Source organism: Falco punctatus (genome assembly GCF_963210335.1).
Source record: "Falco punctatus genome assembly, chromosome: 9".
Classification (NCBI taxonomy): domain Eukaryota; kingdom Metazoa; phylum Chordata; class Aves; order Falconiformes; family Falconidae; genus Falco; species Falco punctatus.
The window spans coordinates 46,980,507-46,992,581 of record NC_137589.1 but is presented as its reverse complement, the minus strand read 5'-3'; the positions used below and the strand labels follow the sequence as shown (position 1 = coordinate 46,992,581).

The 12,075-nt window shown below is 40.6% G+C and overlaps 1 protein-coding gene across 6 annotated transcripts in view; it reads right to left on the bottom strand.

Annotated features, from left to right (window-relative positions):
- SEC16A (SEC16 homolog A, endoplasmic reticulum export factor) overlaps nt 1-12,075 on the bottom strand; it is a 31,927-nt gene that overhangs the window by 17,449 nt on the left and 2,403 nt on the right. For 5 of the 6 annotated variants that reach the window (XM_080401943.1, XM_080401946.1, XM_080401947.1 and 2 more), the window contains exons 2-5: nt 5,565-9,440; nt 4,872-4,999; nt 1,799-1,884; nt 722-857 (exon numbers count right to left, since the gene is read on the bottom strand). In XM_080401943.1, the coding sequence (XP_080258069.1) occupies nt 722-857; nt 1,799-1,884; nt 4,872-4,999; nt 5,565-9,365 (4,151 nt within the window). In that variant the 5' untranslated portion in view covers nt 9,366-9,440. The remainder of the gene's footprint in view (nt 1-721; nt 858-1,798; nt 1,885-4,871; nt 5,000-5,564; nt 9,441-12,075) is intronic. The other variant, XM_080401948.1, reaches the window with a different exon arrangement.

The following is a 12,075-nucleotide window of genomic DNA, read 5'->3' as shown; positions in this document are numbered from 1 at the left end:
CTTATCAGTCAAGAAGAGAGTTGTACCTAACTTCAGAAGGGCTTTTAGATTATTCCCTAGACTGAGATTTTCATTACAGAAAACAAACTGATGTTTCTCTAAGAAGTTTATCCAGAATATTCAAGATCAAGACCAACATCATACTCAAGAGACTGTTCTGGGAAAACCCACAGAATGTTCACCTCTTCTGAAAACAAGTCCTACTACCTTAAATCCTTTTCTTACGAGTGACATGACAGTTTATCCATTTTTCCTCAATGACCTACATTAAAGCTACAGAAAGGACTAGCAACATGTATCTGTGAAATACGTGTAATACTGCATTTCAGTAGTCTGTTACAGGATGCACCTACATTCCTAGAGAGTATTGAGAGGATTTTACTTACAAAGCTGAGTGATACCCTGGAATTCTGATGCTTGATATAACTGTCACAACAGTTCATATATTTTGAAGGCTTTGGGGCAGATCTTCAGCAAATATAGAGCATTTCTATTAGGGCACAAGCAAAGCCTCAGCCTTTGCCTTCACACTTACTGCCATAACTTAATTTTCTGATGACACATTTAACTACGAGGGACTCAGCCCTGAAGAAATGAATACCAGATTCTCCACCTTGACTCAGACATACACACTAGTTCTCTGACTGTCGTCAGTGCCTAGGCTGTGTGCTACCCTAGGTCTAGAATGGGCACTGAGAGAATATGGATGGAATGGACAAACCTGTTGCCATACGGATATGCTTCTCTCTTCTGGTAAGGGTTGTGTTCAGCATCATACCAATACCTCTGACCATAACTTCTAGGATCTCTGTATCTGGGGTCATAAGCCGATGAGTAACGTTCCCAGCGACTTGGATCTTTGGAGAACAGAAAGAAATGGTTTAGGTGTTGGAAGCCGTTGCCTATAACCTTTTTCTACTCCTTTCTCTTTAACTACATGCTGATTTGGTCCTGAAGCACATAGCAAAACCAAAATAATGTACCTAAAGCTACATAAATATGTCCACTCATTTTTAGTTAAAAAAAAAACACACCAAAACAAACACCCGCCCCTAAAAACAGATTTCACACTTTTCAGAGAAACATTATTATAGCTAGCTAGATACACTTGAAGAGACAGTATTTACCATCAGACAGATAGATCTTTTCTAACAACTTTAAAACTTGATCATAACATGGTAATAACTCAAAAAACATTAACAGAATCTTTGTGATCAGTCTTCAGAGCGTCATGTCTCAGGATGTGGACAGATGTTGCTTAAAATCCTCCCAGGCACTATACAAGCAATTTTCTTCAGATTACAAACACCAGTATGTCTCTGTGAGCACTCAGATAATTATGGACAAAACCACTCTACTCATCAGTCAATTTCTGTTTACATCCACCTAAAATTTGCTTTAGAGGTCTGCCTGCAAGTTACACACCAAGGATGCACCCCAGTGAGTGACAGGCTTGCAGCACATTGAAGAAAACTATTCTGTAGACTTCAATGGTGTGCTTTCACAATGGAAAGGCAAAATGAAGGCTGGTAGTGAGGAAAAAAAAATAATCTATTTTCTACTTACTACTGCTACTAAATAAAAAACATACAAGAATGGTATTATGAACTGAAATAGGCCCAAAGATCAATTTTCAGCAAGTGCAATTTTATTCTTGCTGGTTGTGGAAAGGATAAAAGTTTTATTAATATGAAAAAACGTAATAATTCTCTTATCTTAAAGTCTCCCCTCCCCATAAATTTTTGTTTAAATCTGCAATTTTCTATAGAAAAATTCAGAGTTCATTTTGACACCTTACCTCCATAATCATACGAGTTTGAGTAATAGCCTGGATAATAATCACTCCATCCACTTTTTGCATAATAATCTTCAGTATAGCCTTGTCTGAAAGAAAGCGCACAGGTAAAAGTTATTATTCATCCTTCAATCTCTTCTAAAGTCAACAGGAGATAGGAAGAATTGTAAGCCATAACTGATTAGGTAGAGTTTCATATTTAAAATAACGCATTTACAGGAAATCAAGGAATCATAAAGACTTCAAAAACCAATATATCACTAAATTGTTGTGGGCCATAAAAAGCTGTCAGCTTTTTTAATTTTTTAATTACTTACAGACAATCACAAAAATCGCTGCTATAATTAGCATCCTTTGAACTGTCTCAACAGAGAAGTCAGTAACTTAGCAAGTAATGAAATAATTGCTCCTTCAACTTTAATGGTGCTTTGCTATACATCTTACAGTGACGAAAAGAGGACTACAGTCTGGAGAAGAGGTCATGAAAATGGGTCAGGACATGAACTAGCACCCTCACAGATAATTCTGAACAGAAAGTTTCAGTCTCCAGGGCTGCCATTGTGGCATCTGTCACCAGCATTAAATACAGTTGGAAAAGAAACAGAACCAAAATGGACTACACTTTCCTTTGGCGACCTGGCCAAAGAACTCAGTATCGCACCACCTTGTTTGACTTGGAGCTGATGCAAATCTGTGGCTGGCAAGCACACAGAATACTAACATGATGGCTAGCACTACCATAATCCCAATGTTTTATTTTCATTCTGCACTCAGTCTGTTTCTCAATCTTGCTTTTCAGTAGATTCAGCAACGTTTTGTAGCGTTAGCACATCCATACATTTAATACTTTGACAAATAAATGAGAGCATTGAGATGTAATTGTAACACAGCACATCACTACACAACTAATTCCAGGCATCTTCTGGGTTATTAGCCTTCTCAATAGGCTTGGACAGACAGTAGCGTGTAGGAAAGCCTTGCTTTTTATTTGAGCAAATAGAGAGGACTGAATAGAAGAAAATACTAATTTACAGAGCCCATATTAGAATACCAATTCTCCAAATGAACAGAACAAGTGCAAGAACCTGACTAAAACCAACACATCAAAGTAAGAGTCAGTGCAGATACAAAAGATATTTAGAGTACGTCTGATGGAAAAAGAAAGATGTGGCCGTCACTTGAAAAGTCATGAGCCTTTATTATATGCCATTTTTAGGACACCATCCCACAATTTCTGAAAAAAGGCAGAAGACGAATGTTAGGTGAAAAATGTACGTGTCTACATATACATATGTACGCATATATGTATATACATGTACATTTATACCTACACACGTGTATACACTCACAAACACACATAGATATACACATACACCTACAGGAGATAAAGATGTTTAATGCCAGTGTGGAATGCTGGGAACCTTCACGCTCCTCTACAACTGATCATACAACTGATAGTGCAAACTCCAAAGTAGCCAAGCAAGTCAAGTGATGCTCCACCCTGGAACCTGTGGGAAGTTCGTTAACACAGCAACTACCTCTGCAGAGATGTGATCTTATCACATCAGGTTTATCCACCCAACCAGTCTTCTCAGCCTCCTTCAGAAAGATGTTCCCTTCCCCTCCCCAAACAGAGTTTACAAAGCTGCAGCATCAACACTAGTACATTAAGGGCAAGTTTCAGACACGTTATCACGCTGACTTTGCCACTCTTTGGCTCCGTTGCCCTGCAATACCATACCACAGTCCACATCTGACTGCACTGTCATGGCACACAAACACTGACAGAGCTACTTCTAACAGGCTTTGATCTGCCCAATACCACCTACTGGAATTTCAGCCTCTTATAAAAATAGTACGTAAGAAGAGTACACACCAGGGGAAGTGCTAGTAAAGGCTGTTATCTCATTACAAGATCTCACAGTGCACAGATTTACTTAAGATGATGATAAAAGTTATCAAAACAATGGCTGTAGCTGCATGTGCACTCCAAGGCCAATACACACCTATAATCTTCTGGAGGTGGTAATCAAAATATTTGAAGATTTGAAATCAAAAGATTTGAAGATACCAACAAAACCAGACAAATGCTACAAAGGATTTCTTCATTTCCAGAAAAGTTGTCTCCCAGAAACCTGCAAAAACCCACCCACTAGATAATGCAACATTAACATTCTGTCATTAATTTGGAGTTCATACAAAACGGTTATGCAATAATCATCAGAAAGTAGTAATCCCTGGAAGGTAATTTGCTGCTTCTTGCTTGAGAAATACTAGAGATTCCATTTCTGCTTTTTATTTAGCATTTGCAAGTAGCATCTGAATGTATTGTTCTCCTCTCAAATTTATTATTTCATATAACCAGCCAGACCAGGGCTTTTAAGTTTTCCTAATTCACATGCCACCTGCATCAAAACCTGTAGTGAAGTCAGCGGGCAAAACATGCCCACACAGCACCTCTGCTACATGGACCACAGTTTGGGAGTTTTGTGAGAAAGCTTATCCACACATCTGAAATAATCATCAGACAAAATAATCTGACACAGCACCAGGATGTTTTCACCTGATTCACCAGCGCTCTCTTCTGAACACCTGAAACACCGTATATACATCATATATACACATAACATACATCAGCAGGCCACTCGTACTGCTAGGCTTGCAAGGCAAATCACAGACCAACGTGCCATTTATTAACCAAACTAGGGCCACTGTTTTAAGTGCTAGCCATAAACTAAACATGTATTAACAAACCCATGGCCTACACTGCTCTTTCACAGCACACATAAAAAAGAGCTAATCTCAGCACCAAGTCCATTGCGATGACTTCCTGCCTGGCAGAAATGCCAACAACCACCCAGAGATCTGAATGAAAGGGGTAATAAGGCTTAGCAACAGAAAAGACTGTGGAATCATATCCTTTTAGACATGGCATTTGATATGGTCCATTCCTATGGCAGCACACTGAGTTTTTGAACTTCCTCACTGCAGCTTATGCTATAAAACTGCAACAGGCATCATTATACTCACTGCTTCAGGATGTACCAGATCTTTACTCAATTTAAGAATTACATACCTAGAAGGTGGCCTGTCAGAGCAGTGACTGGCTCTGGAACTAGGACGTTCAGGCTCAGAATAGCGGTAGCTCCCAGGTTCCATATAACCAGTGCTGTACCGTGGGTCATACTGTCCATAGCTATCCTCCTAGAAAAAGAGATTAGCATGTAAGATAAGAGGTTTCCCACCTGCAGGAATAAACCTTTAAAAACAAAGAAATCACCATACACGCAACTGTGACACCTGAAGAGATGCAGATCAATGGACTACAGTATAGCTTTTGATACCTGTTGTGACAAGTTATATTCAAGTCTATTAATATCCTAAACTTAAGAAAAAAAAAATTATGCCTGCACTAAAAGCAGTTTGACCGCTCTGCAACCATGCTGTCAGTAATTCAGGCAACAGATGGGAATCAAATTTGAACATCTGGGCAGCTAAGACAGTTATAACTGCCAACTTTTTCCAAAGAACCAAATAAATTGCTGTCAGTTGATATCTTTGCCAACTGGAATCGGTATTAGCAACTACTTTAACTTTTTATAAACTTTGTAATGTAAGTTTTGTTATTCCTATCTGGATTTTCCTGACAATTAAATACTTAATGTGAACGCTATACTAAGTGATCCTGGCACAATGGTTTACATTCTTAATTCAAAGATGAAAATTCCTAATACATACTGAGGGGGGAGGAAGGGAGAAAAAAATTTACCATGTAATAAAGATGAGCTGCTGTTCTGGGGTCTGCAGGAGGATAAGGTGGCGGATATGGAGGCTGATAAGCGTCGTAAGGATGTCTGTAGTAGTAGTAAGGGTTCTGGGGTGGACCAAAGGCATCCTGAGGAGTCTGAGGCAGGGATGGACGCTGCAGGTCTTGTTGCACATTTGGCATGACTGACTGACTGACGGTGGTAGAAGGGTCTGTGGAAGCTGGAGCACCCGACAGCTGTCCAGATGCTGGCTGCTTATCAGGACTTGTCTGATCATATCTTGTTGTCAGCTGCACTGAATCTGCCTCTTGGGGACCCACAGGTTGGGGATGGTTACTCAGCACCTGGTTCTCACGCTGCTGTGATGCCTGCACTGCTTTAGTCCCTGCAGCCACCTGGTAGTTTGAAGGAACTGAGGACTGCCCAGAAGATGCTGGTTGCTGCATCTGAGCTGCTTGCATTTGTGGTTGAGATGGCAATGCTCCCTGTACAGCTCTGTCTGATACAGCTTGATGCTGTACATCTTTTGTCACCTGTTGATAGAAATGTTGTTTGTCATGCATCTCAGGATGCATCTGACCAGCACTACTACCAGCTGACTGTTGAGGATATACTGGACCGCCAGAAAGCGACTGATTATGCACCTGCACAGAATTACTTGCACTGCTTTTCTCCAACGTCCGTGACACTGTGAAGTCGAGCACTCCAGCAACTTCTTCTTTGCTATTTGAATGATTTGCAGAATTATTAGCCTGTATTACAGAATTAACAGGGGGGACTAGTGGACTTGCACCAGCAATACTTGTCCCAGGTGAAATGGATGAGCTAGACGCCGGCTTGCTAGCAAATTCAGGAATAAACCCTTCCATATTAACATTCTTTTGCCCTTCTGGAGCCAAATTAAGTGGAGTTTTCATAAGCAAATTTGCTGGCTGATTAGAAGCAGTATCAGAGGAATTAACAGGGCTTTGTAATACATTATGTTTTAACAGATTAGTATTTGGAAGTGCATTAACTAACAGAGATCCAACTTGCATGACAGGTAATGGCACGTTTTCCCCAGAAATGATCCCACCAGCATGTGAAGTCTGAGGACCCATCGCAGGCTTGTCCCCAACCCCAGAGTCCTTCATTGGCTGATTGTTTTCATTGCTGCTTAGCTGATTAGACAGAGAAATAGAAAAATTAATTGGCTGAGCCAAGTTATAGCTTTGATTAGGCTGAGCAATCAGGATAGGTTGATTCTGCAAAGACTCTGTAGGTGGAGAAGACAACAAACTTGCATAACCAGAACTTGCCTGAGACTGAAGTGCCTCCTCTTCTCCCATTTTGGGAGGATTCTCAAGATTCTCAGAAGGTATATGTCTATCTTGGGAAAGCTGAACAGCAATAGTCCCTGGTTTACTTGGCTGCTGATTAGACAGGCCTTCTTCTGGTGGCTGAATGACTTCTACAGTTTGTTTGGCAGGTACATACACTGCAGGAGCAGCAGGAGCTAGAAGAACATTTCCCCCAAAATTAGGTAACTCATTATGAGCCCACAAAGTTGTTGCTGGGCTATCACACTTTTTAACTGCTCCCTGAGCTCTTGTTGAGGACCTTCTCTCGGATATTGATTGTATGTTTTCCATAACAGGTCCCGAGTGCAACATATTTCCAGCTTCACCAGTGACTGCAAGTGGCAGTGGGTGTACCTGAGGCATGAAAATAGTTTCCAGGTTATCTGGTGGCTGTTCAAGATTGCCTGGGGATGCAGCCGGCACAGCTGTATTCTTCTTGATATTCTTTTGGTTTGAGTGGTTCTCTCTTAATTCAACCACCATCTTTGCTTGGTCGATCTCCGCAGGTTTTATACCAACTCCATGGGACCTCACGGGTTCAAAAGAACTATTTGCACTTGTCTGAAATACTCCTGTGGGCTTAGGAGGACTTGGAGTTGGAGGCTGGGATAGATTACCATGGTAGCTCTTGCCCAGGTTTAGCTCACTTGAATCACCTCCCAACGGAGAAGAGTCAATCTGTTTAAAGAAGCCAGCAGAAGATTCTTCATCAGGCTTCCCACTTTCTTGCTGAATAAACGTACCGACTTGCTCTTGAGGTCTTGCTGAGCTTGAAGCGCTCCTATGGCTAATGTTGCTATAGTTTGAAGATACACTATCTGGTCGGACAGGATGAGGTAACGAATCGGGTGCCTCCAAATTTGGTCCTCCTTCAGCATGGCTCACAACAGCATTCTTTGGAAGCATCTGACCTGGAAAGGAACCATATCTGTACAGATCAGGACCAGCAGCAGGGGATGAAGCATTTTGTGGTTCACTTGGCAGCACTTCTTGATTCTGAATGCACTCCAGGTTCTCAACATTTTCATACTGTGAGCCACCATTCCCAGACGGGTCACCTATACGTGCCTTGTCATCACTAACAAACATAGAGTGCTTAGCGGCCTGCGTCTCCTGCTGACTTACAATTTTAGAAAAGTACTGGGCATCCATTCCTTTTTGCACCATCTCACTGGCTGAACCTGTACCAATCTGCGCCTGAGAGAGAACATTAGTTGCAACCCGCTGAGGATGCATTGGCTGGTGATACAAGGATGCCGAATTTGGCTGACAAGCATCAAACTCCGTTTTCTCAACTACGTAATTTTTTTCAGATGAAAGTATTTCTTCATTTTCTGCCTCATCCCCTTTGAAAAACATGGAAAGAGTTCCTGAATCTCGATCTGCGGGAACAGGTCTATTCGATGTTTCAGGCATATCTGGAGACTGGTTTTGGGGGTTATTTTCCTGAGCTGTGGGAATGACAAAACTGGAATCTTGCAATGGTGGCTGTGGGCAAAATTGTTCCTGGTATGGTTGACTTAACCAAGTGTTAGTCATTTCTGTATTCTGCCTAAACACATTTCCAGGCTGGATGCTATTCATGTGATGACTGCTATTTGCAGAGCCATTTTTCCCATTCTTTTCACAACCAATGGATAAAGGCGCTTGCGTGGTATTTTGTGGAATACCTTGGTGTACAGGAACTTGTTGTAAATTTGCCTGTAGAGGAGGATGAGAAGTACTAACAGAGGACTGAGAAACGTTATGAACGTCAATCTGAGAAGACGGCTCAGGGTAGGGCACAAAATTTCGAACTGGAGACTGCAGGTTACTTTGAACAGGCCTCCACTGAGACATAGGCTGCTGAGGAGGTGGAGGGAAGAGTGCTGTTGCATTGGGTCCTGAAGGAACATCATTTGGATCTCTACCAACATCTTGTCTACCTCCAGGTTTGTTTGACGCAGACACCATTCCAGGATGCACACTGAAAGAATTTTCAACTGCTGCTCCTGTATTATAATGTAATGGTACTGCAGGCCCACAGAGTCCAAGATCTGCATTTGGATGCGCTTCTGTGGTACTATTTATAATATATCCTGGGGACAGTGAAGGAATTGGAACATTAGAAAACGTACTGGTATTTATTCCTGGTTGAGATACAGGAGCTGATAAAGACGTATGCGGTCCATGAGGATTGTCCCCTGCATGTGATGGTGAAGTATGGATAATGGCTGGCTGCGGAAACACTGCTGGGGAAGAACTTTGCATAACCAATGCATTGCCCTTGGATGGATTATCTAAAGGGGAACCCTGTGGAGTTTGTCTGCCAAATGCAAAAGGGTCTGTCACAGGCTGCACTGGAGCAGCTGTTGCATTTGCTCGTTTACTGAGTGAGCTGTTTCTCCAGTACATGTTCCGAGCAATGCCTGCAGGAGGTGGAGCTGCAGCTCCTGCTGGAACAGTCTGTGGAGGCTGCTGCATGATGGCCTTCTAGCAGGGTCAGATGCTAGTCGACAAACTAGTAGTGGATGCAGTAGACAGATTCCTTCTCCCAACCTGTTAAGGCAAAACAGATGACAAGTCAGTTTCCTTTCTCACAATACATGCAGCACTTAATTTTTAGTTTAGAAACAAAATTACTCGAAGAATTTGAAGTGGAAAATCTCTTTTCTCCAGAATGTATAAAAAACTTATACATAACATTGTATTTCTAAATCCAAATCCAGTATTAATGAAGCTTAATGCTGTGTGGTAACAATGCACATTATTTAACAACCGTATTAACAAATAGCTCTGAGTAATTAAACCCAGTTCAGTCCTGCACAAATGTTAAAATCTCAGACCATTAAAGCACTGACGGAATTATACTGATATATTTCCCCAAAATTGTTTTAAGCAGAAGCATGCATCATAGACAAGGCACAGCAGCAGTCAGCCCGCAACAGAACCTGCAAACACTATGGCAAGTTCAATCTAATTGTAAGGAGTTGAGAAATTACTACGTAACTAATTCTACTAGAGAAGATCTTCAGTTCTGTTGCGCTGCTGCTCAGTGTGAATGGACCTTTTTACAGGTAAGATGAGAAGCACCTCAAAAAAGAATTCATGAGATCTTATTCCCCTGAACAGAACACAGTCCATTTTTGTTTTAATAAAGAAAACATTGTGTAGGACATTAGTGTTATTTGTTTTGAGAAAGGCAACTGGGTTTTCATCACAAATTTTCTCTCCTCTAGATGAATGCTGCACAATAGTAAAACTGCATTTGAGAATATAAAAGATAATCAACTGACCCTATCTTTCAATTAATCATTTTCCTCACTTTAACACTAGTGGGACTTTGGCACAATATCAGAGTTATAGCTGTATTTCAGGGTGGAAATGACAGGCACAGAAGTATTCCAACTCTGCCAGCAAGAACTCCAAACACAGGAATACACACGAAGTTCAGCAAATTAATCAGGAACACTTATTTTTTCAATTTTATCACCCCTTAACAATCTGGGGAGAAGGGAAGCTGGCAAAACTGGAGTTCTTCAGTACTTGCCCAGTTCAGCTCAGTGAAGCTTTACCAACAACGTGATAGTCTTGGTTTCTAATAATACACAACAAATATCATTTATATAATGCAAAGTTAAATACCCACAGAAATTGTTTCATACCAGATGTAATTCTGTTTATAAAAGACAGACAAAAGCTGAGCAATTTGTAAGGTGTTTTTTTTGTTGTGTTTTGTGTAGGTTGGGTTTTTTTTTCAAGATTCAGCATCTTGTCAGTAAGAGTAACAAAATGGGAAGCCAGAAGTTTCAGATGTTTGTAATCAAGCCAAAATTTTAATAGCTATACAGAAATTCAAATGAGAAACACTTCTGGTTTCTGGTTAGCAAAAATACATATTGAGTGAACACTGTGTGACTACATGTACTTCATAAAGATTTAGAACTAAAAAATTCCAATTGACTGGTATGACAGCATGAACTACACAGACTTTATCAGACATCAGTACAACTTACCCTAGGGAAAAATCCTGTCTACTCATCACTGCAGAACTCAACAGTCCTACGTTTAGAGGGCCTGAGGTACCAGCCAACAGAGACACCGCCTCTCAATTTCTCCCCCATATTCATTTATTTCACAGCCATATCTTAAGCTAAGGCTTTGTAAATTTGTTAAAATTTGTGTTTTGTTAAAATGTGAAAGAAAACCAGAAACTGAATTCAATAGAACAGCATTAAATAGAAAGCCTCCTTAGTTTCATGCATTACTTGCGTTTGTCTTCGACATTCTTTTTAAAACTCAAGTTGCTGTTGAACTTCTATCAAGGAATGCTTACAAAAAGGTTTCAGTGCTTCATAATCTTTTCTCCTACTACAACACAGAGGTGAAAGTTTTCTAGCCAGCCATGCTTACTGCCAGCCATGTCACCAGGAAACCCTGCCTAAAACACCCACCTCAGTTCCAACATGCTTAGGAAATCTCAGGCTGTTCTGGACCTCCCCATTTACTGTTCATCATGTTCTTTACTGTATTAACCTAACTGTAAAAACCCCTCTCTCCCTTCCAAATAAACTAGTAGGTTTAGGCAACATACTGCTAAGTGAGGAGGAAAAGATGCTAATTAAAAAGTCTGCCAAGACAGTTACCTCCTGGAAAGTGTTGATACCTACCCAATAGTTCTGTTCTTAATAGAAAAGCTGTTTCTGAAATACAGTTGAGTACAAAAGCCAACTCTTTTCACAACTTAAATACGCACTTCCAAATTTCTAATGTGGCCTTCACGCCTTACAGTGTCTTATCAGATGTACGCAGAGAAAAAAATCCCAGGACTTTTAACACATTTTTGTAACTACAAGTAATTAGCTAATTAAAATAAGCATAGAGTTGTACTCCGAAGCACTGGCTTGCCATTCCCATAGCAGGATCTCTAATGTTGCACTACAGGAGTTCAATAGGAGGGTATCAGATCCCTTACAGAAGGAAAGTTAATATTAACAGACTGGACACAGTAGTAAAAGCATGCACGATTTGAAAAAGTAAGTACAAATAAAATGAACATGCCCATATCAGGTCATTTAAACAGAAGATATCAACTGTGTGATACCAACCCTCCCTGCCCCCAGTCCAGTATTAACAGAAATGCTGATTTTAAGGAATTTATAAATGATAAATAACTATGTAAGTTAACAGCAAT